Raw genomic sequence first — 20,407 nt, forward strand, 5'->3', positions numbered from 1 at the left:
TGAGAAAGCGGCGGCTAGAAGGAGGAGACAGGAGAAGGAGAGCGAGAGAGGAGCCTAGAGTGGCACCGTACTTCCGGTTTGGAGCGGAAACGGAAGCTGTCCAGACTCGTGTGGAGGAATGAGGCGAGGTGAGTTGGTTGCCGTGAATGGAGGGGGAAGCGAGGGCTGAGGGCCGCCCAGGGAAGAGAGTGTCGCTTCCCGATGAGCTCAGCGCCTGTCACAAAGCCTGCCCTGCCGCTTCTCCCCTCCTCAGGGCGGCTGCGAGCGGGAGAAGCGCGGGCCGAGCGGGTAAGCGAGCAGGAAAGGCCCAAGGCCAGCCCAGGCTGCTCCCAGAGGAGGCCAGGCGGGTAGATTGACAATCAGGACAATAGAAAAAGACCAACGCTCAGAAAAAAGGGGAAGGCTGGATGGCCATCTGTCAGGGGTGATTTGAATGCAATATTCCTGCTTCTTGGCAGAATGGGGTTGGACTGGATGGCCCTTGAGGTCTCTTCCAACTCTTTGATTCTATGAATTCCAGGCAGGAAACAATCAGGGCCAGCTTTTTTAAAATTTCGTATCAAAAGCATTGCATAAATTAGTATAAAACCGATACAAATAGATGGAGAGCAGTGGCTAAATATCTTTTGACCAAAAATGGACAAAAGCAACGACATTGTCTGTAGCCTCCAACAATTCCTCCTCTGTACATGAGGCAGGGCACAGTGGACAAGCATACAGGTGCAGAGTTGTCTGTTCTGCTCCTTACTTAGAATCATAGAATCAAAGAGACCTCATGGGCCATCCAGTCCAACCCCATTCTGCCAAGAAGCAGGAATATTGCATTCAAATCACCCCTGACAGATGGCCATCCAGCCTCTGTTTAAAAGCTTCCAAAGAAGGAGCCTCCACCACACTCCGGGGCAGAGAGTTCCACTGCTGAACGGCTCTCACAGTCAGGAAGTTCTTCCTCATGTTCAGATGGAATCTCCTCTCTTGTAGTTTGAAGCCATTGTCCCGCGTCCTAGTCTCCAGGGAAGCAGAAAACAAGCTTGCTCCCTCCTCCCTGTGGCTTCCTCTCACATATTTACCTCTCCGAACGTATTCTCCCCTACGTACCATCAAGACTACTAAGATCGTCTGGAGAGGCCCTGCTCTCGGTCCCACCGGCCTCGCAAGCACGCCTGGTGGGGACGAGGGACAGGGCCTTCTCGGTGGTGGCCCCGCGACTTTGGAACTCTCTCCCTCTGGAGGCCAGAACCGCCCCATCCATCCTAACATTCAGGAAACGGGTGAAGACGTGGCTGTGGAGTCAGGCCTTTGATGAATGAGACAACACCATAGGACCCTGGATGGAAGTTGATGTAGATCCGTCTTAATAGGACGACTGACCACTGTAGTTTTATATATAGTGTTTTTAAAGTTGTTTTTGTAATTGTGATATATGATATTTTAATGAGTGTATATGTTTTTATCGCTGGAAACCGGGCTGAGTCCCTCAATGAGGTTGAGAAGCTCGGTATAGAAAACTGTGAAATAAATAAATAAATATTTATACATGGCTATCATATCTCCTCTCAGCCTTCTCTTCTTCAGGTTAAACATGCCCAGCCGCTCCTCATAGGGCTTGTTCTCCAGACCCTTGATCATTTTAGTCGCCTTCCTCTGGACACATTCCAGCTTGTCAATATCTCTCTTGAATTATGGTGCCCAGAATTGGACACAGTATTCCAGGTGTGGTCTAACCAAAGCGGAATAGAGCATGGGGAGCATTACTTCCCTAGATCTAGACACTATGCTCCTCTTGATGCCAGCCAAAATCCCATTGGCTTTTTTTGCCGCCACATCACATTGTTGGCTCATGTTTAACTTGTTGTGCATGAGAACTCCAAGACTTTTTTCACACGTACTGCTCTCAAGCCAGGCATTGTCCCCCATTCTGTATCTTTGCATTTCGTTTTTTCTGCCTAAGTGGAGTTTCTTGCATTTGTCACTGTTGAAATAATAGAAGAGATTGCCTTTATAGTCTCTTCCAAGTCTATGACTATTTCCTCTTTTTCCTCTCTTCAGCCCAACACGATGTTGTGTCTCCTGTAGGGATTCCTCTTCCTGTCACCATAGAGAGGCACCCGCTGGTCACTTCCTCCCCATGCTGACGGCCTGCATCCAGAGGACACCATGTCGGATATCATTATCAACCTGGACAGCACCCTTCCCGCTACCGGGAAGAAGAACTCTGAGGCGGGCAATAAGAAGCACCAGCGCTTTATCCGCCGCCGGCATTTCTTAGAGAGGAAGGGATTCCTGAAGCAGAAGCAGATTCCCAAGCGGGATGCCTCCCACGGATGCCCAGGGCTGGACAGGGACAAGAAGAGGCAAAAATTGGACAGACAGGATGGGCCTGCTGGCAAGGGACTGAACAGCACATGCCAGGAGGAGGGCTCAACTTGCAGGCCGAAAACATTTCCTAAGGGGAATTCTGCGGCTTGTGGTGCCAAAGAGTCAAGCAACCAGGTCTGCCCGCCATCCGGGGACATTTCATCTTCGGGCAAAACTGGAAGCGGCTCAGCCAGGCACAATGGGACCCCGGGGCCCAACTGCAGCGCAAAGACGCTCCCGAGGGTGGACCTGCTGAGCGAGTATGAGAGCGGACTCTCCTTGGTCCCTGCAGCCGCTAAACCCAGCAAAATGGTGGCCATCGACTGCGAGATGGTGGGCACAGGGCCCGGCGGTCGGAACAGCGACTTGGCGAGGTGTAGCGTGGTCAGCTACCACGGCGACGTCATCTACGACAAGTATATCCGCCCGCCCAGCCCCATCACCAACTACCGGACAAAGTGGAGCGGTATCAGGAGGCATCACATGAACAACGCTGTGCCCTTCAAGATTGCCCAGAAAGAGGTGAGGGTAGAACAAGGCGGCCAACCAGCTAGTCTCATTTCCGGATTTCTGTCTCATTTAATATTTAGCACTTTTGAAGCTGCCTCCCAAACCTTGCCATTTTTTTTATTGTTTCCAATCATCCCCTACCACGCGTTGCTGTGGCCCAGTCTGGTAATCTGGAAAATAAGTAATGAGAAAGTGTTGGTTTCTAATATATGTAATTTCTTGATACTTGTGGGTAAACATTATTTCTTGTTGTTTCTTTGACAGTGTTGATGTGGAGATTGCCTGGTTGGCCTACTCTGGAACATGCAACATATCATTGTCCTTCTTTGGGGCTCCCTTTCAAATCTATGATACTATATCTCTCTCTCTGTGTGAATCATATATATCTATCTATATCTATGGCTTGATGGCTTTTTGTCAGGAGGGTTTTGATTACATTTTTTTGCCCTGGTGAAGGGAGTTGGACTGGGTGGCCTTAAGTATTTTCTGTTGGTCATGGGTATTCTGTGTGAGAAGTTTGCCCCAATTCTATCACTCGTTGGATTCGGAATGCTCTTTGATTGTAGGTGAACTATAAATCCTAGTAACTACAACTCCCAAATGTCAAGGTCTATTTCCCCCAAACTCCACCAGTGTTCACATCTTGGCATAATTGAGTATTCGTGTAGATTTTGGTCCAGATCCATCATTGTCTGAGTCCACAGTGATCTCTGGATGTAGGTGAACTGCAACTCCCAAACTCAAGGTCAGTGCCCACCAAACCCTTCCAGTATTTTCTGTTGGTCGTGGAAATCCTGTGTGCCATGTTTGGTTCCATTCCATCACTGGTGGAGTTCAGAATACTCTTTGATTGTAGGTGAACTATAAATCCCAGCAACTACAACTCCCAAATAACAAACTCAATTTTTTTGAGGGATGGTCACTCCTTAGGTTAGTAGATGTCTTGTGGCCAAATTTGGTGACAATTCGTGCAGTGGTTTTTGAGTTATGTTAATCCCACAAACTAACATTACATTTTTTTTAATTTATGTAATGTAATATAATATATTGTATATACATATAATATTTATAATATTATAATATAATGCAATATACTAATAATAATAATAATATGGTGTTATAATTATATATTTATATTACATGTAATGTTATTAACATTATTTATTTATTTACGACATTTATATGCCGCTCTTCCCACCCCGAAGGGGAATCAGAGCGGCTTGCAAGGTATATATACCTATAATATATTATATTATTAGCATAGTACAATATCAGCATTAAACTTTGCTACATTGCACCATACCACAATATCATAATATTATTAGTAATATTACATGTAATATTAATATATAATTATAATATTATATTATAATTAGTATTATATTGCATTACATTATAATATTATAAATATTATATGTATATACAATATATTATATTATATTATTAGAATAGCACAAGAGACAATTACAATAAAATGATATAGTACAATATAGTAATATTTAATACTGATATTGTAATATTCTAATAATTTAATATATTGTATGTATATATCTCTTGTAAGCCACTCTGAGATCCATTCGGGGTGAGAAGGGCGGCATATAAATGTCGTAAATGAATAAGAACCTCTCCCTCCTTTACTACCGTCTCTCCTTTCCAGATTCTTAAACTCCTGTCGGGGAAGATTGTCATCGGCCACGCCATCCACAACGACTTCAAGGCCCTCAAGTATTTCCACCCAAAATCCCTCACCAGGGACACCTCCAAAATCCCTCTGCTCAATCGCAAGGCTGGCTTCCCAGAGAATGAGTCGGCCTCCTTGAAACGCCTCACCAAGCAGCTCCTCCACAGAGATATCCAGGTAAAGCACCTGTCCGGTACATACAATTCCTTAGCAGGGATAGGCTTCGGCAAGAGACTAGGGATGTCCTATTACTGCTGCCAGTCAGCATTGACAGCCACCCATCTTCCCGAAAAGGAGATTGTTTTCCTGTGCGACATATCAAGGCAGCCTACTGTTTTTGTCCCATTGGCCCCTGGCTTTTTAAAGACCTTGTTTGTGTTTATGTGTGCCTTCAAGTTGTTCCTGGCAAGTGCCCTCAGCACAGATTGGGCACCTCTTTGTGGGTGAAACATGGTCTTCCAATAATAATACCCTATATATTCGAGTATAAGCCGACCTGAATATAAGCCGAGGCACTTACTTCTACCACAAAAAAAACTATTGAATTGAGTGTAAGTCGAGGGTGGGAAATGCAGCAGCTATGGGTATAGTTCAAAATAAAATGGATACCAATAAATTACATTAACTGAGGTATCAGTAGGTTAAATATTTCTGAATATTTACCCTATTTCAAAGAGAAACAGTAAACTAGCTTCTTAAGTAGAAAAGTAGGGTCAACAAAAATAATATGGTATCAATAATAATAATAATAATAATTTTAAAAAAAACTTCATTTGTGTCCCGCCCTATCTCCCCATGGGGACTCAGGCCGGCTTCGAACATAGTAACAGGCAAACATTCTGTTGAGATTAACTTCACAATTCAGCAGCAGATCAGTTGCACAACTTCCGCGCTTTCCAGTAGCTTCTTCCTACACAGTATTTTCAGTCAACTGCTCCCACAGCCTGCAGTCATTCTGGAACCTTTTACATACACTTGAGCACATGCCCGGCCATTGTCAGTTTTACCATTGTCTTTCCCCCAGTCTAGATGATATGACAAACTTACCACAGCACTCAGTTATATCTTGTCTTAGCAGACAGGTTCTTTTAATTACATATAGCCTTCGACGAACAACATCACAGCACAAGGAGAAATATACACTGTACACGACTTCCTTATATACAATTCTATACAATTACACATAGCAATCTCTGATTGGTTCCCAACTCATTAACTTAACTCAGACCTAGGATTACACCATTCACAATCACCTGGACTAGGCCAGAACACATTCCCCAAATGAAGTTCTATATACAGTTAATGCATGACTCAGTATTTCCAATAGAAGCCCATTAGCAGTGCATGACTCAGCTATATTACATTACAATACATTGTAAAACCTGACACATTCAATGCCTGTATAAACAATGCAGAGCTAGATATAGATCTATAATTATATATACTAATTTCACATATGCATTTCCCCCTTAAATGTTTACAAATACTCTCTATATATGTGCATTTCCCTCCTGCAATATTTAGAAGTACTATACATCTATATTCATATCTATCTATCTAGACATCTCTCTCTCTATATATCGCTAATAGGCATGTGCAATCCATGCTTCTAAATGGTTCTAAAGCACTTACAAAACTAAAACTCTGGTGGTGAAAACTAGGGGGCGCTGGTGCTTTGCTTCTACAATGTTGCTAAAGTTCTGGTGGTGAACATTTCAGAACTCTAACAAAACTTTCAAAATTTCGTTATTATTTCATTATTGATGATTTTTATGACAGAACCCATTAGTAACTGCCATTTATAATGACATTTTGAAAATTTTGTTAGAGTTCTGAAATTTTCACCACCAGAATTTAAGCTAATTTTAGCTTAGCTTAGGCCCGTAGCTTAGCTTAGCTTAGGCTTGTAGTTTAGTTTAGTTTAGGCCCGTAGCTTAGCTTAGCTTAGGCCCGTAGCTTAGCTTAGTTTAGGCCCGTAGCTTAGCTTAGTTTAGGCCCGTAGCTTAGCTTAGTTTAGGCCCAGAGCTTAGCTTAGCTTAGGCCTGTAGCTTAGCTTAGTTTAGGCCCAGAGCTTAGCTTAGTTTAGGCCTGTAGCTTAGCTTAGCTTAGGCCCAGAGCTTAGCTTAGTTTAGGCCCAGAGCTTAGCTTAGTTTAGGCCCGTAGCTTAGCTTAGTTTAGGCCCGCAGCTTAGCTTAGGCCCGTAGCTTAGCTTAGTTTAGGCCCTTAGCTTAGTTTAGGCCCGTAGCTTAGCTTAGCTTAGGCCCGTAGCTTAGCTTAGGCCCGTAGCTTAGTTTAGTTTAGGCCCATAGTTTAGCATAGCTTAGGCCTGTAGCTTAGCTTAGGCCCATAGCTTAGCTTAGTTTAGGCCCTTAGCTTAGCTTAGGCCCGTAGCTTAGCTTAGTTTAGGCCCGTAGCTTAGCTTAGTTTAGCCCCTTAGCTTAGCTTAGTTTAGGCCCTTAGCTTAGCTTAGGCGCTTAGCTTAGCTTAGTTTAGGCCCGTATCTTAGCTTAGCTTAGGCCCGTAGCTTAGCTTAGCTTATTTTAGGCCCGTAGCTTAGCTTATTTTAGGCCCGTAGCTTAGCTTAGTTTAGGCCCGTAGTTTAGCTTAGCTTAGGCCCGTAGCTTACCTTAGCGTAGCTTAGCTTAAGCACGTAGCTTAGCTTAGCTTAGACCTGTAGCGTAGCTTATCTTAGGCCCGTAGCTTAGCTTAGCTTAGCTTAGCTTAGCTTAGCTTAGGCACGTAGCTTAGCTTAGTTTACCGTAGGCCTGTAGTTTAGTTTAGGCCCGTAGTTTAGCTTAGCTTAGGCTCTTAACTTAGCTTAGCTTAGGCCCATAGCTTAGATTAGTTTAGGCCCATAGCTTAGCATAGCTTAGGCCCGTAGCTTACCTTAGCTTAGGCCCTTAGCTTACCTTAGTTTAGGCCCGTAGCTTACCTAAGCGTAGCTTAGCTTAGGCTCGTAGCTTAGCTTACCTTACCTTACCTTAGCTTAGCTTAGGCATGTAGCTTAGCTTAGGCCCGTAGTTTAGCTTAGCTTAGGCTCGTAGCTTAGGCCCTTAGCTTAGGCCCTTAGCTTAGCTTAGCTTAGTTTAGCAGAGCAACACAAATAAAAAAGACCTAAAGAAAAGTTCCATAGACAACGTCTGGATCAGTTGAGTCTGTATCCCAATTTCTCACTGATCCGGGGACTGCCTCGGATCAGCTGAGCAAGGCAGTGAAGGGACTTGGTGGGGTTTGGCTTGGGATGCTTCCTCCCTCTCTCAGCCTGCCTTTCTCTCCCCTCCAGGTGGGCCAGAATGGCCACTCCTCCGTGGAGGACGCCCGGGCCACCATGGAGCTGTACAAGGTGATTGAAGTGGATTGGGAGAGGCACCTGGCCAGCTGCCCACCTCAGGACTGATTCCCTCCGGAAGCCCTGAGGGACTTTGGCCAAGGAGCTCCCGGGAGATGGCTTGCCCCGGAGCCCCTGCAGGCAGGGTGGCAGCGCAGGACGGAAGGCCCTGCAAATCCGAAGAGGGGACGCGGGGTGGGGGGTGGGCAAGGAAAGGGTCCATTACATTGTTTCCACCCAAGGCCGGTGTTGGCTTGCTTCTCTGAGGACCACAAGGCCCAGAAGTCTGCAGCGATGCTATCAACCCCTGGGTTCTTTTCCTTGGAGGGAAGGCACTGCAGAATCAAACCTGGGTGGACCAGCTACTCCTCTTAACAACCAATTGTTTTTGGTTCTTAAACAATCACACATAAATGTGGAACAAGGGGACAACCCTTGAACCCATTTCTCAAGTGCTCTCCTTGGGCTCGCTGATGCTGAAACGTGCCTGGGAGCAACTCCTTCTGGTGCCTTTGTTTGGCCCAAATCAGGGCTTGGCCTCCGGCTTCGGTCTCCCTCTGGCTCAAGCTCCCTCCCTTTCAAAATGGGCTGTGTGGGTAAGCGCCATAGTTACTTTACTTACTTAGGCGATCCCTTGTTGTCCGGGATCCTGGCAGTGGGTACGGAGGTGACTGGAACCGTATTCTTCACCTGCATCTTCTCCCACAGTGAGGGCATCAATTTCTAGGTAGAAGGTGGTCCCGGTTGGGGTTCCTCTCGGAACGTTTCTCTCTTTTGCCCTCCATTTGTGCCTCTTCAATTTCTACAGCACTGCTGGTCACAGCTGACCTCCAGCTGGAGTGCTCAAGGGCCAGGACTTCCCAATTCTCCCTCGGTGTCTAGGCCACAGTTTTTAAGCTTATAATAATAATAATAAACTTTATTTCTACCCCGCTACCATCTCCCCAAGGGATTCGGTGCGGCTTATATGAGGCCAAGCCCAAAGTACATCAAACGAAACATCAATAAACACAACATCAATAAAACAGTCAATAAAATAATAATAATAATAATAATAATAACAACAACAACAACACTTTCATAGAATTATAGAATCAAAGAGTTGGAAGAGACCTCATGGGCCATCCAGTCCAACCCCCTGCCAAGAAGCAGGAATATTGCATTCAAATCACCCCTGACAGATGGACATCCAGCCTCTGCTTAAAAGCCTCCAAAGAAGGAGCCTCCACCACACTCCGGGGCAGAGAGTTCCACTGCTGAACGGCTCTCACAGTCAGGAAGTTCTTCCTAATGTTCAGATGGAATCTCCTCTCTTGTAGTTTGTACCCCGCTACCATCTCCCCAGGAGCCCCCGGTGGCGCAGTGGGTTAAAGCACTGAGCTGCTGAGCTTGTTGATCAAAAGGTCGCAGGTTCGATTCCAGGGAGCGGCGTGAGCTACCGCTTTCAGCCCTAGCTTCTGCCAACCTAGCAGTTCGAAAACATGCAAATGTGAGTAGATCAATAGGTACCACTCCGGCGGGAAGGTAAGGGCACTCCATGCAGTCATGCCAGCCACATGACCTTGGAGGTGTCTACGGACAACGCCAGCTCTTCGGCTTAGAAATGGAGATGAGCACCACACCCCAGAGTCAGCCATGACTGGACTTAATGTCGGGACTACCTTTACCTTTACCTTTACCATCTCCCCAAGGGACTCGGTGCGGCTTATATGAGGCCAAGCCCAAAGTATATCAAACAAAACATCAATAAACACAACATCAATAAAACAGTCAATAAAATACAAATAATAATAATAATAATAGTAATAACACTTTATTTGTACTCCGCTACCATCTCCCCAAGGGACTCGGTGCGGCTTACATGAGGCCAAGCGCAAAGTATATCAAACAAAACATCAATAAACACAACATCAATAAAACAGTCAATAAAATAATAATAATAATAACACTTTATTTGTACCCCGCTACCATCTCCCCAAGGGACTTGGTGCGGCTTACATGAGGCCGAACCCAAAGTATATCAAACAAAATATCAATAAACACAACATCAATAAAACAGTTAATAAAATACAAATCATATAAATCACATAAACAAAAAAACAATATTTATTTATTTACCTTACTTATATACCGCTGTTCTCAGCCCGAAGGCGACTCACAGCGGTTCACAACAAATACGAACAGCAAAAATTCAGTGCTACAGTATAGAAACAGTTAACAACCTAACACATTACACAATTAATAAACAGTTACTACAATACCCATTCACTGTCGTCTCGTCATCAAAAACATGTTCCAGGTCCGTCATCCATTGTTCCATTCCAGTGTTCATTAACTAATTATTGGAACGCCTGCTCAAACAGCCAGGTCTTCACTTTTTTGCGGAATACCATTAGAGATGGTGCTAGTCTAATGTCCGTAGGAAGGGCGTTCCACAGCCGAGGAGCCACCACCGAGAAGGCCCTATCTCTCGTTCCCGCCAGCCGAGCTTGAGAAGCAGGCGGGATCGAGAGCAGGGTCTCCTTGGAAGATTTCAAAGTCCTGGTGGGTTCATAGGCAGAGATGCGGTCGGATAGGTAGCTTGGGCCGGAACCGTTTAGGGCTTTAAAGGCCAACACCAGCACTTTGAATTGAGCCCGGTAGCAGATCGGTAGCCAGTGGAGTTGGCGCAACAGGGGGGTTGTATGCTCCCTGCGCTCCGCTCCTGTTAAAATCAATAGTGACATAAACAATTTTAAAAATGGCCGGGCCAAATGTAATAGATTAAAATTGAAAATGTGCTGACGTGAACAAGGTAATATATAACTAAGATAGGATTTTTCGGAGAGAAATGAGCACAGTCCATCCTAAGTCAGTAGTAAAGTGCATTATTATTTATTTATTTAAAACACTTATATTCCGCCCTTCTCACCCCGAAGGGGACTCAGAGTGGAACACAACATATACAGGGTAAACATTCAATGCCTGGGTACAATACATAAACATTAAAAAAACATTTATCTAAATATTAAAATACACCATTAAAAATAACACAATTTAAAGGTTCTTGTGGGTTTTTTCGGGCTATAGAGCCATGTTCTAGAGGCATTTCTCCTGACGTTTCGCCTGCATCTATGGCAAGCATCCTCAGACCTCACCTCACTGCCTCTGAGGATGCTTGCCATAGATGCAGGCGAAACGTCAGGAGAAATGCCTCTGGAACATGGCTCTATAGCCCGAAAAAACCCACAAGAACCTAGTGCTTCCAGCCATGAAAGCCTTCGACAATACATTAACACAATCTAAAGCCATCCTAGCCATCCGCATCAAATCCAATTGGCCCTGTCATCATCAACCAGGCACAGATTAAAACCTCCCAGCAACAGATTTTCCCAGACTCAGGCAGGCCTTCAAATGCTAATGAAGGTGATCAGCTAAACATTCACACCTAACTGCAGCAGGGAAGAGCTCCTTGCCCCACCCCAGCCATTCCACAGATATATAAACCCATTTTTCCTACTTCCAACACACCTTCTCAACCTCTGAGGATGCTTGCCATAGATGCAGGCGAAACGTCAGGAGAAATGCCTCTAGAACATGGCTCTATAGCCCGAAAAAACCCACAAGAACCTAATCATTCCCATTGTTGCTTCATTGCCCTGTCCCGAAGGCTTGGTCCCACAGCCATGTTTTTACCATCCTTCTAAGGGACAGGAGGGAGGGGGTTGACCTGATCTCACCAGGAAGGGAGTTCCATAGCCGGGGAGCAATCACCGAGAAGGCCCTGTCTCTCGTCCTCAGCAATCGCGCCTGTGACAATGGCGGGACAGAAAGCAGAGCCTCCCCGGAGGATCTTAATGTCCGCGATGGTACATAGAGGGAGATGCGTTTGGACAGGTAATTTGGGTTTTTTGCCCATGCTCTCTTACATATATTGGCCAAACAAGCAGACAAGTTAAACAACGGATCATCGAACACAAGAGCAAAATTAGAAATCATTCCGCTGATTCAATTTCTCCAAGCAGTCATGCCGGCCTCATGACCTTAGAGGTGTCTATGGACAACGCCGGCTCTTAGAAATGGAGATGAGCACCAGAGTCCCTGAGTCGGACACAATTAGATGAAACAAGATGAAACCTTTACCTATCGTACAAAAACCTCTTTATCTGCTGTGTCCGCTTTCCCTTGGTATCTCTTTGTTTTCTCTTTCTTTTTGGTGCCTGAACTGTATTTCTCAATGCCCTAAAGTGCTAGAAATTGGGGAAAGTGATGGAAAATTCCTTGGCAGGGAAGAGTTCTTATTTGGGAAGCAAAGTCTCTCGTTTGCCTTATCCTCCGCGTCGCAAGGCGGGAGGAGGCTTGTGTCTCTTAGGGCAGAAAACAAGCACCGCTAATTCACTTGCCCCAAATTCTGCCTTTTGTTCCGAAAGCGCATTTGGTCATCAAACAAAACGCTGTTTGAAAGAGGAGCGTTGAAAACGAATGCTTTTGGCGCCTAGGCGGCAAACCGGTTTCGTAGATGGCTCCGAAGGCTCTCCTACAACAAAAGGCCTTCTCCCTGGGTGTCATTTTGCCTGATTTTTGTCTGAGTTGGATGGGGACTGCTTTTAAAAAAGGAGATTAAATGTTTGACCATTTGCCACCTTTTGGTGCTTCTGTTGGTGGGCCACTTCTCCTCCTGACTGGTTTAAACACACTCTGGAGCAGTGTTTCTCTACCTGGGGGTTGGGAACCCTGGGGAAGTCATGAAGGGGTTTCAGGGTGTCAACAAAGACCATCTGAAAAGACATATTTCTGATGGTCATAGGCAGAAAAGCCTGAAGATCTCTCCGCCTGTCCTACTCTTCCTTTTTGGAAACAGACTGCAAATCCTCCCACTAAAAGACCTGTTTCTGAAACTCCAAGTGGGGAGGAGAGAGCAGGCGTGCACCGCATGTGTGAGTGAGGGGGAGCATGCGAGGCTGGAGGGAGGCTCATGCCAGCAAATCCCTCTCGGCCAAGGGGAGGGCTGTTTCTGAGACTCCAATTGAGGAGGGGAGAGCAGGCGTGAACCGCATTCATGAGTGAGGCTGGAGGGAGGCTTGTGCCAGCAAATCCCTCTCAGCCAAGGGGAGGGCTGAGACTCCCAAGTGAGGAGGGGGGAGCAGGCGTGCACCGCATGTGTGAGTGAGGGGGAGCATGCAAGGCTGGAGGGAGGCTCATGCCAACAAATCCCTCTCATCCAAGAGGAGGGCTGTTTCTGAGACTCCAATTGAGGAGGGGAGAGCAGGCGTGCACCGCATGTGTGAGTGAGGGGGAGCATGCGAGGCTAGAAGGAGGCTCCTGCCAGCAAATCTCTCTCAGCCAAGGGGAGTGCTGTTTCTGAGACTCCAAGTGAGGAAGGGAGAGCAGGCGTGCACCGCATGTGTGAGTGAGGGGGAGCATGCGAGGCTGGAGGGAGGCTCATGCCAGCAAATCCCTCTCAGCAAAGGGGAGGGCTGTTTCTGAGACTCCCAAGTGAGGAGGGGAGAGCAGGTGTGCACCGCATGCATGAATGAGGGGGAGCATGCGAGGCTGTAGGGAGGCTCATGCCAGCAAATCCCTCTCAGCCAAGGGGAGGGCTGTTTCTGAGACTCCAAGTGAGGAAGGGAGAGCAGGTGTTCACCACATGTGTGAGTGAGGGGGAGCATGCGAGGCTGGAGGGAGGCTCATGCCAGCAAATCCCTCTCATCCAAGGGGAGGGCTGTTTCTGAGACTCCCAAGTGAGGAGGGGAGAGCAGGCATGCACTTCATGTGTGAGTGAGGGGGAGCATGCGAGGCTGGAGGGAGGCTCCTGCCAGCAAATCCTTCTCATCCAAGGGGAGGGCTGTTTCTGAGACTCCCAAGTGAGGAGGGGAGAGCAGGTGTGCACTGCATGCGTGAATGAGGGGGAGCATGCGAGGCTGGAGGGAGGCTTATGCCAACAAATCCCTCTTGGCCAAGGGGAGGGCTATTTCTGAGACTCCAAGTGAGGGGGGGAGAGCAGGCATGCACTGCATGTGTGAGTGAGGGGGAGCATGCGGGGCTGGAGGGAGGCTCCTGCCAGCAAATCCTTCTCATCCAAGGGGAGGGCTGTTTCTGAGACTCCCAAGTGAGGAGGGGAGAGCAGGTGTGCACTGCATGCGTGAATGAGGGGGAGCATGCGAGGCTGGAGGGAGGCTTATGCCAGCAAATCCCTCTTGGCCAAGGGGAGGGCTATTTCTGAGACTCCAAGTGAGGAGGAGAGAGCAGGCGTGGACCGCATGTGTGAGTGAGGAAGAGCATGCGGGGCTGGAGGGAGGCTCCTGCCACCAAATCCCTCTCAGCCAAGGGGAGGGCTGTTTCTGAGACTCCCAAGTGAGGAGGGGAGAGCAGGTGTGCACCGCATGCATGAATGAGGGGGAGCATGCGAGGCTTTAGTGAGGCTCATGCCAGCAAATCCCTCTCAGCCAAGGGGCGGGCTGTTTCTGAGATCCCAAGTGAGGAAGGGAGAACAGGCGTGCACCGCATGTGTGAGTGAGGGGGAGCATGCGAGGCTGGAGGAAGGCTCCTGCCAGCAAATCCCTCTCATCCAATGGGAGGGCTGTTTCTGAGACTCCCAAGTGAGGAGGGGAGAGCAGGCGTGCACCGCATGTGTGAGTGAGGGGGAGCATGCGAGGCTGGAGGGAGGCTCCTGCCAGCAAATCCCTCTCAGCCAAGGGGAGGGCTGTTTCTGAGACTCCAAGTGAGGAAGGGAGAGCAGGCATGCACCGCATGTGTGAGTGAGGGGGAGCATGCGAGGCTGCAGGGAGGCTCATGCCAACAAATCCCTCTCATCCAAGAGGAGGGCTGTTTCTGAGACTCCAATTGAGGAGGGGAGAGCAGGCGTGCACCGCATGTGTGAGTGAGGGGGAGCATGCGAGGCTAGAAGGAGGCTCCTGCCAGCAAATCTCTCTCAGCCAAGGGGAGTGCTGTTTCTGAGACTCCAAGTGAGGAAGGGAGAGCAGGCGTGCACCGCATGTGTGAGTGAGGGGGAGCATGCGAGGCTGGAGGGAGGCTCATGCCAGCAAATCCCTCTCAGCAAAGGGGAGGGCTGTTTCTGAGACTCCCAAGTGAGGAGGGGAGAGCAGGTGTGCACCGCATGCATGAATGAGGGGGAGCATGCGAGGCTGTAGGGAGGCTCATGCCAGCAAATCCCTCTCAGCCAAGGGGAGGGCTGTTTCTGAGACTCCAAGTGAGGAAGGGAGAGCAGGTGTTCACCACATGTGTGAGTGAGGGGGAGCATGCGAGGCTGGAGGGAGGCTCATGCCAGCAAATCCCTCTCATCCAAGGGGAGGGCTGTTTCTGAGACTCCCAAGTGAGGAGGGGAGAGCAGGCATGCACTTCATGTGTGAGTGAGGGGGAGCATGCGAGGCTGGAGGGAGGCTCCTGCCAGCAAATCCTTCTCATCCAAGGGGAGGGCTGTTTCTGAGACTCCCAAGTGAGGAGGGGAGAGCAGGTGTGCACTGCATGCGTGAATGAGGGGGAGCATGCGAGGCTGGAGGGAGGCTTATGCCAACAAATCCCTCTTGGCCAAGGGGAGGGCTATTTCTGAGACTCCAAGTGAGGGGGGGAGAGCAGGCATGCACTGCATGTGTGAGTGAGGGGGAGCATGCGGGGCTGGAGGGAGGCTCCTGCCAGCAAATCCTTCTCATCCAAGGGGAGGGCTGTTTCTGAGACTCCCAAGTGAGGAGGGGAGAGCAGGTGTGCACTGCATGCGTGAATGAGGGGGAGCATGCGAGGCTGGAGGGAGGCTTATGCCAGCAAATCCCTCTTGGCCAAGGGGAGGGCTATTTCTGAGACTCCAAGTGAGGAGGAGAGAGCAGGCGTGGACCGCATGTGTGAGTGAGGAAGAGCATGCGGGGCTGGAGGGAGGCTCCTGCCACCAAATCCCTCTCAGCCAAGGGGAGGGCTGTTTCTGAGACTCCCAAGTGAGGAGGGGAGAGCAGGTGTGCACCGCATGCATGAATGAGGGGGAGCATGCGAGGCTTTAGTGAGGCTCATGCCAGCAAATCCCTCTCAGCCAAGGGGCGGGCTGTTTCTGAGATCCCAAGTGAGGAAGGGAGAACAGGCGTGCACCGCATGTGTGAGTGAGGGGGAGCATGCGAGGCTGGAGGAAGGCTCCTGCCAGCAAATCCCTCTCATCCAATGGGAGGGCTGTTTCTGAGACTCCCAAGTGAGGAGGGGAGAGCAGGCGTGCACCGCATGTGTGAGTGAGGGGGAGCATGCGAGGCTGGAGGGAGGCTCCTGCCAGCAAATCCCTCTCAGCCAAGGGGAGGGCTGTTTCTGAGACTCCAAGTGAGGAAGGGAGAGCAGGCATGCACCGCATGTGTGAGTGAGGGGGAGCATGCGAGGCTGCAGGGAGGCTCATGCCAGGAAATCCCTCTCAGCCAAGGGGAGGGCTGTTTCTGAGACTCCCAAGTGAGGAGGGGAGAGCAGGCGTGCACCGCATGTGTGAGTGAGGGGGAGCATGCGAGGCTGGAGGGAGGCTCCTGCCAGCAAATCCCTCTCAGCCAAGGGGAGGGCTGTTTCTGAGATTCCAAGTGAGGAGGGGAGAGCAGGCGTGCACCGCATGTGTGAGTGCGGGGGAGCATGCGAGACTGTAGGGAGGCTCATGCCAGGAAATCCCTCTCAGCCAAGGGGAGGGCTGTTTCTGAGACTCCCAAGTGAGGAGGGGAGAGCAGGCATGAACTGCATGTGTGAGTGAGGGGGAGCATGCGAGGCTGGAGGGAGGCTCCTGCCAGCAAATCCCTCTCCTCCAAGGGGAGGGCTGTTTCTGAGACTCCCAAGTGAGGAGGGGAGAGCAGGCGTGCACCGCATGTGTGAGTGAGGGGGAGCATGCGAGGCTGGAGGGAGGCTCCTGCCAGCAAATCCCTCTCATCCAAGGGGAGGGCTGTTTCTGAGACTCCCAAGTGAGGAGGGGAGAGCAGGCATGAACTGCATGTGTGAGTGAGGGGGAGCATGCGAGGCTGGAGGGAGGCTCCTGCCTGCAAACTCCTCTTCTCCAAGGGGAGGGCTGTTTCTGAGACTCCCAAGTGAGGAGGGGAGAGCAGGTGTGCACTGCATGTGTGAGTGAGGGGGAGCATGCAAGGCTGGAGGGAGGCTCCTGCCAGCAAATCCGTCTCAGCCAAGGGGAGGGCTGTTTCTGACACTCCAAGTGAGGAGGGGAGAGCAGGTGTGCACTGCATGTGTGAGTGAGGGGGAGCATGCGAGGCTGGAGGGAGGCTCATGCCAGCAAATCCATCTCAGCCAAGGGGAGGGCTGTTTCTGAGACTCCATGTGAGGAGGGGAGAGCAGGCGTGCACCGCATGCGTGAATGAGGGGGAGCATGCGAAGCTGGAGGGAGGCTCCTGCCAGCAAATCCCTCTCATCCAAGGGAGGGCTGTTTCTGAGACTCCCAAGTGAGGAAGGGGGAGCATGCGAGGCTGGAGGGAGGCTCATGCCAGCAAATCCTTTCAAGGCAAGAGAGTTCTGTGTGGGAAGTTTTGATGAATGCTATCATTGGTAGGGTTCAGAATGTTCTTTGATTGTAGGTGATTTATAAATCCTAGTAACGACAACTCCCAAATATCAAGGTCTGTTTTCCCCAAACTCCACCAAGGGGAAAGCTGTTTCTGAGACTCTCAAGTGGGCAGGGGAGAGCAGGTGTGCTTGGCACATAGCAGCATGGTGCACATGTGCCAGCGAGGGAGAGCGTGCAAGGCTGGAGGGAGTCTTGCACTAGCAAGGCTGTTTCTGAGACTCCAAGTGGGGCGGGGGGAGCAGGCGTGCACCGCCTGTGTGAGTGAGGGAGAGCATGCAAGGCTGGAGGGAGATTCATGCCAGCGAATCCCATCAAGGCAAGAGCGTTCCGTGTGGGAGGTTTTGATGAATGCTATCATTGGTGGGGTTCAGAATGCTCTTTGTAGGTGAAGTATAAATCCCAGCAACTACAACTCCCAAATGTTAAGGTCTATTCTCCCCAAACTCCACCAAAGGAAAGGCTGTTTCTGAGACTCCAAGTGGGTAGGGGAGAGCAGACGTGCTCTGCATGTGTGAGTGGGGGAGAGCGTGCAAGGCTGGAGGGAGGCTCATGCCAGCAAATCCTTTCAAGGCAAGAAAGTTCTGTGTGGGAAGTTTTGACAAATGCTCTCATTGGTGGCGTTCAGAATGCTCTTTGATTGTAGGTGAACTATAAATCCTAGCTATTACAATTCCCAAATGTCAAGGTCTATTTTCCCCACACTCCACCAAGAGGAAGGCTGTTTCTGAGACTCCAAGTGGGGAGGGAAGAGTAGATATGCACCACATGGGTGAGTGAGGGAGAGCATTTGAGGCTGGAGGGAGGCTCATGCCAGCAAATCCCTCAAAGTGGGCAGGGGAGAGCAGGCTTGCTTGGCGCATAGCAGCATGGTGCGCATGTGCAGGCGAGGGAGAGCATGCAAGGCTGGAAGGAGTCTTGCACCAGCGAGTCCTTTCAAGGCATGGGGGTTCTTTGTGGGACGTTTGACCCAATTCTATCATTGATGGTGTTCAGAATTCTCTTTGTAAGTGAACTATAACTCCCAAAGGTCAAGGTCTATATTCCCCTAACTCCAGCACTATTCCCATTTGGCCATATTGAGTATTTGTTCCAAGTTTGATCCAAATCCATCATTGTCTTTGAGTCCGCAACCCTTCCAGTGTTATCTGTTCGTCATGGGAGTCCTGTGTGCCAAGTTTGGTTCATTTCCATCGTTGGTGGAGTTCAGAATGCTCTTTGATTGTAGGTGAACTATACATCCTAGTAACTACAACTCGCATATGTCAAGGTCTATTTTCCCCCAAGAGTGCCTCAAGAGCGCCCCTGGGCAAAATCAACTATACTGCAAATGCTTACTTTGCGTAATGGGTTGAGCCGCCCCTGGTGACAATACAATGATGGGTGTTTTCTGTTCGTCATGGGAGTCCTGTGTGTCAAGTTTGGTTCATTTCCATCATTGGTGGAGTTCAGAATGCTCTTAGATTGTAGGTGAACTATAAATCCCAACAACTACAACTCCCAAATGTCAAGGTCTATTTTCCCCAAACTGCACCAGTATTCATTCCAAGTTTGGTCCAGATCCATTATTTTTTGTGTCCACAGAGCTCTCTGGATGTAGGTGAACTACAACTTCCAAACTCAAGGTCAATGCGAACCCAACCCTTCCAGTATTTTCTTTTGGTTGTGGGAGTTCTGTGTGCCAACTTTCGTTCAATTCCATCATTGGTGGAGTTCGGAACACTTTCATTGTAGGTGAACTATAAATCCCAGCAAGTACAACCCCAAATGACAAAATCAATCTCTCCCCCAACCCCACTAGTATTCAAATTTGGGTGTATTGGGTATTGGTGCCAAATTTGGTCCAGTGAATGAAAATCCATCCTGCATATCGGATATTTACATGACGATTCATAACAGGAGGAAAATTGGGTTGTTGTAGGATGCTTGCCATAGATGCAGGCGAAATGTCAGGAAAGAATGCCTCTAGAACATGGCCATATAGCCAATGTATCTTTGCATTTCATTTTTTCTGCCAAGATACTCCACTTTGGCAGAAAAAATGAAATGCAAAGATACAGAATGGGGGACGCCTGGCTTGAGAGCAGTACGTGTGAAAAAGATCTTGGAGTCCTTGTGGACAACAAGTTAAACATGAGCCAACAATGTGATGTGGCGGCAAAAAAAGCCAATGGGATTTTGGTCTGCATCAATAGGAGCATAGTGTTGTCTAGATCTAAGGAAGTAATGCTACCCCTCTATTCTGCCTTGGTTAGACCACACCTGGAATATTGTGTCCAATTCTGGGCACCACAATTCAAGAGAGATATTGACAAGCTGGAATGTGTCCAGAGGAGGGCGACTAAAATGATCAAGGGTCTGGAGAACAAGCCCTATGAGGAGTGGCTTAGGGAACTGGGCATGTTTAGCCTGAAGAAGAGAAGGCTGAGAGGAGATATGATAGCCAAGTATAAATATGTGAGAGGAAGCCACGGGGAGGAGGGAGCAAGCTTGTTTTCTGCTTCCTTGGAGACTAGGACGCGGAACAATGGCTTCAAACTACAAGAGAGGAGATTCCATCTGAACATGAGGAAGAACTTCCTGACTGTGAGAGCCGTTCAGCAGTGGAACTCTCTGCCCCGGAGTGTGGTGGAGGCTCCTTCTTTGGAAGCTTTTAAGCAGAGGCTGGATGGCCATCTGTCAGGGGTGATTTGAATGCAATATTCCTGCTTCTTGGCAGAATGGGGTTGGACTGGATGGCCCATGAGGTCTCTTCCAACTCTTTGATTCTATGATTCTATGAAAAAACCTACAACAACCCAGTGATTCTGGCCATGAAAGCCTTCGACAATTCATAGTACCAGAATTACAGTTATGAAGAAAATAATATTATGATTGGGGGGTCACCACAACATGAGGAACTGTATTAAGGGGTCACGGCATTAGGAAGGTTGAGAAATATTGATAGGAAGGATGGAGACGAGGGGGCTTTGGTGCCGCCAGGGGGTGCCCTCAACCCGGCTTTAGGGAATCTGGC

The 20,407-nt window shown here is 48.9% G+C and overlaps 1 protein-coding gene across 4 annotated transcripts; it reads left to right on the top strand.

Annotated features, from left to right (window-relative positions):
• The first annotated feature begins 29 nt into the window (after positions 1-29).
• Positions 30-12,498, top strand: ISG20L2 (interferon stimulated exonuclease gene 20 like 2). Of its 4 annotated transcripts, none has more exons than XM_060758219.2 (4): positions 30-128; positions 2,050-2,880; positions 4,526-4,726; positions 7,833-12,498. In XM_060758219.2, exons 2-4 carry the CDS (start codon positions 2,158-2,160, stop codon positions 7,944-7,946), a joined length of 1,038 nt encoding a protein of 345 aa, XP_060614202.2. In that variant the 5' UTR covers positions 30-128; positions 2,050-2,157; the 3' UTR covers positions 7,947-12,498. The 4 variants fall into 4 exon arrangements, with proteins under 4 accessions (XP_060614202.2, XP_060614204.2, XP_060614203.2 ...); XM_060758221.2 differs by having other exon boundaries at positions 34-128; positions 2,077-2,880; XM_060758220.2 differs by lacking the exon at positions 30-128 and adding an exon at positions 135-288.
• Positions 12,499-20,407: the final 7,909 nt, after the last annotated feature.

The sequence above is a fragment of the Anolis sagrei genome, chromosome 12 (assembly GCF_037176765.1).
Source record: "Anolis sagrei isolate rAnoSag1 chromosome 12, rAnoSag1.mat, whole genome shotgun sequence".
Taxonomy (NCBI): Eukaryota; Metazoa; Chordata; class Lepidosauria; order Squamata; family Dactyloidae; genus Anolis; species Anolis sagrei.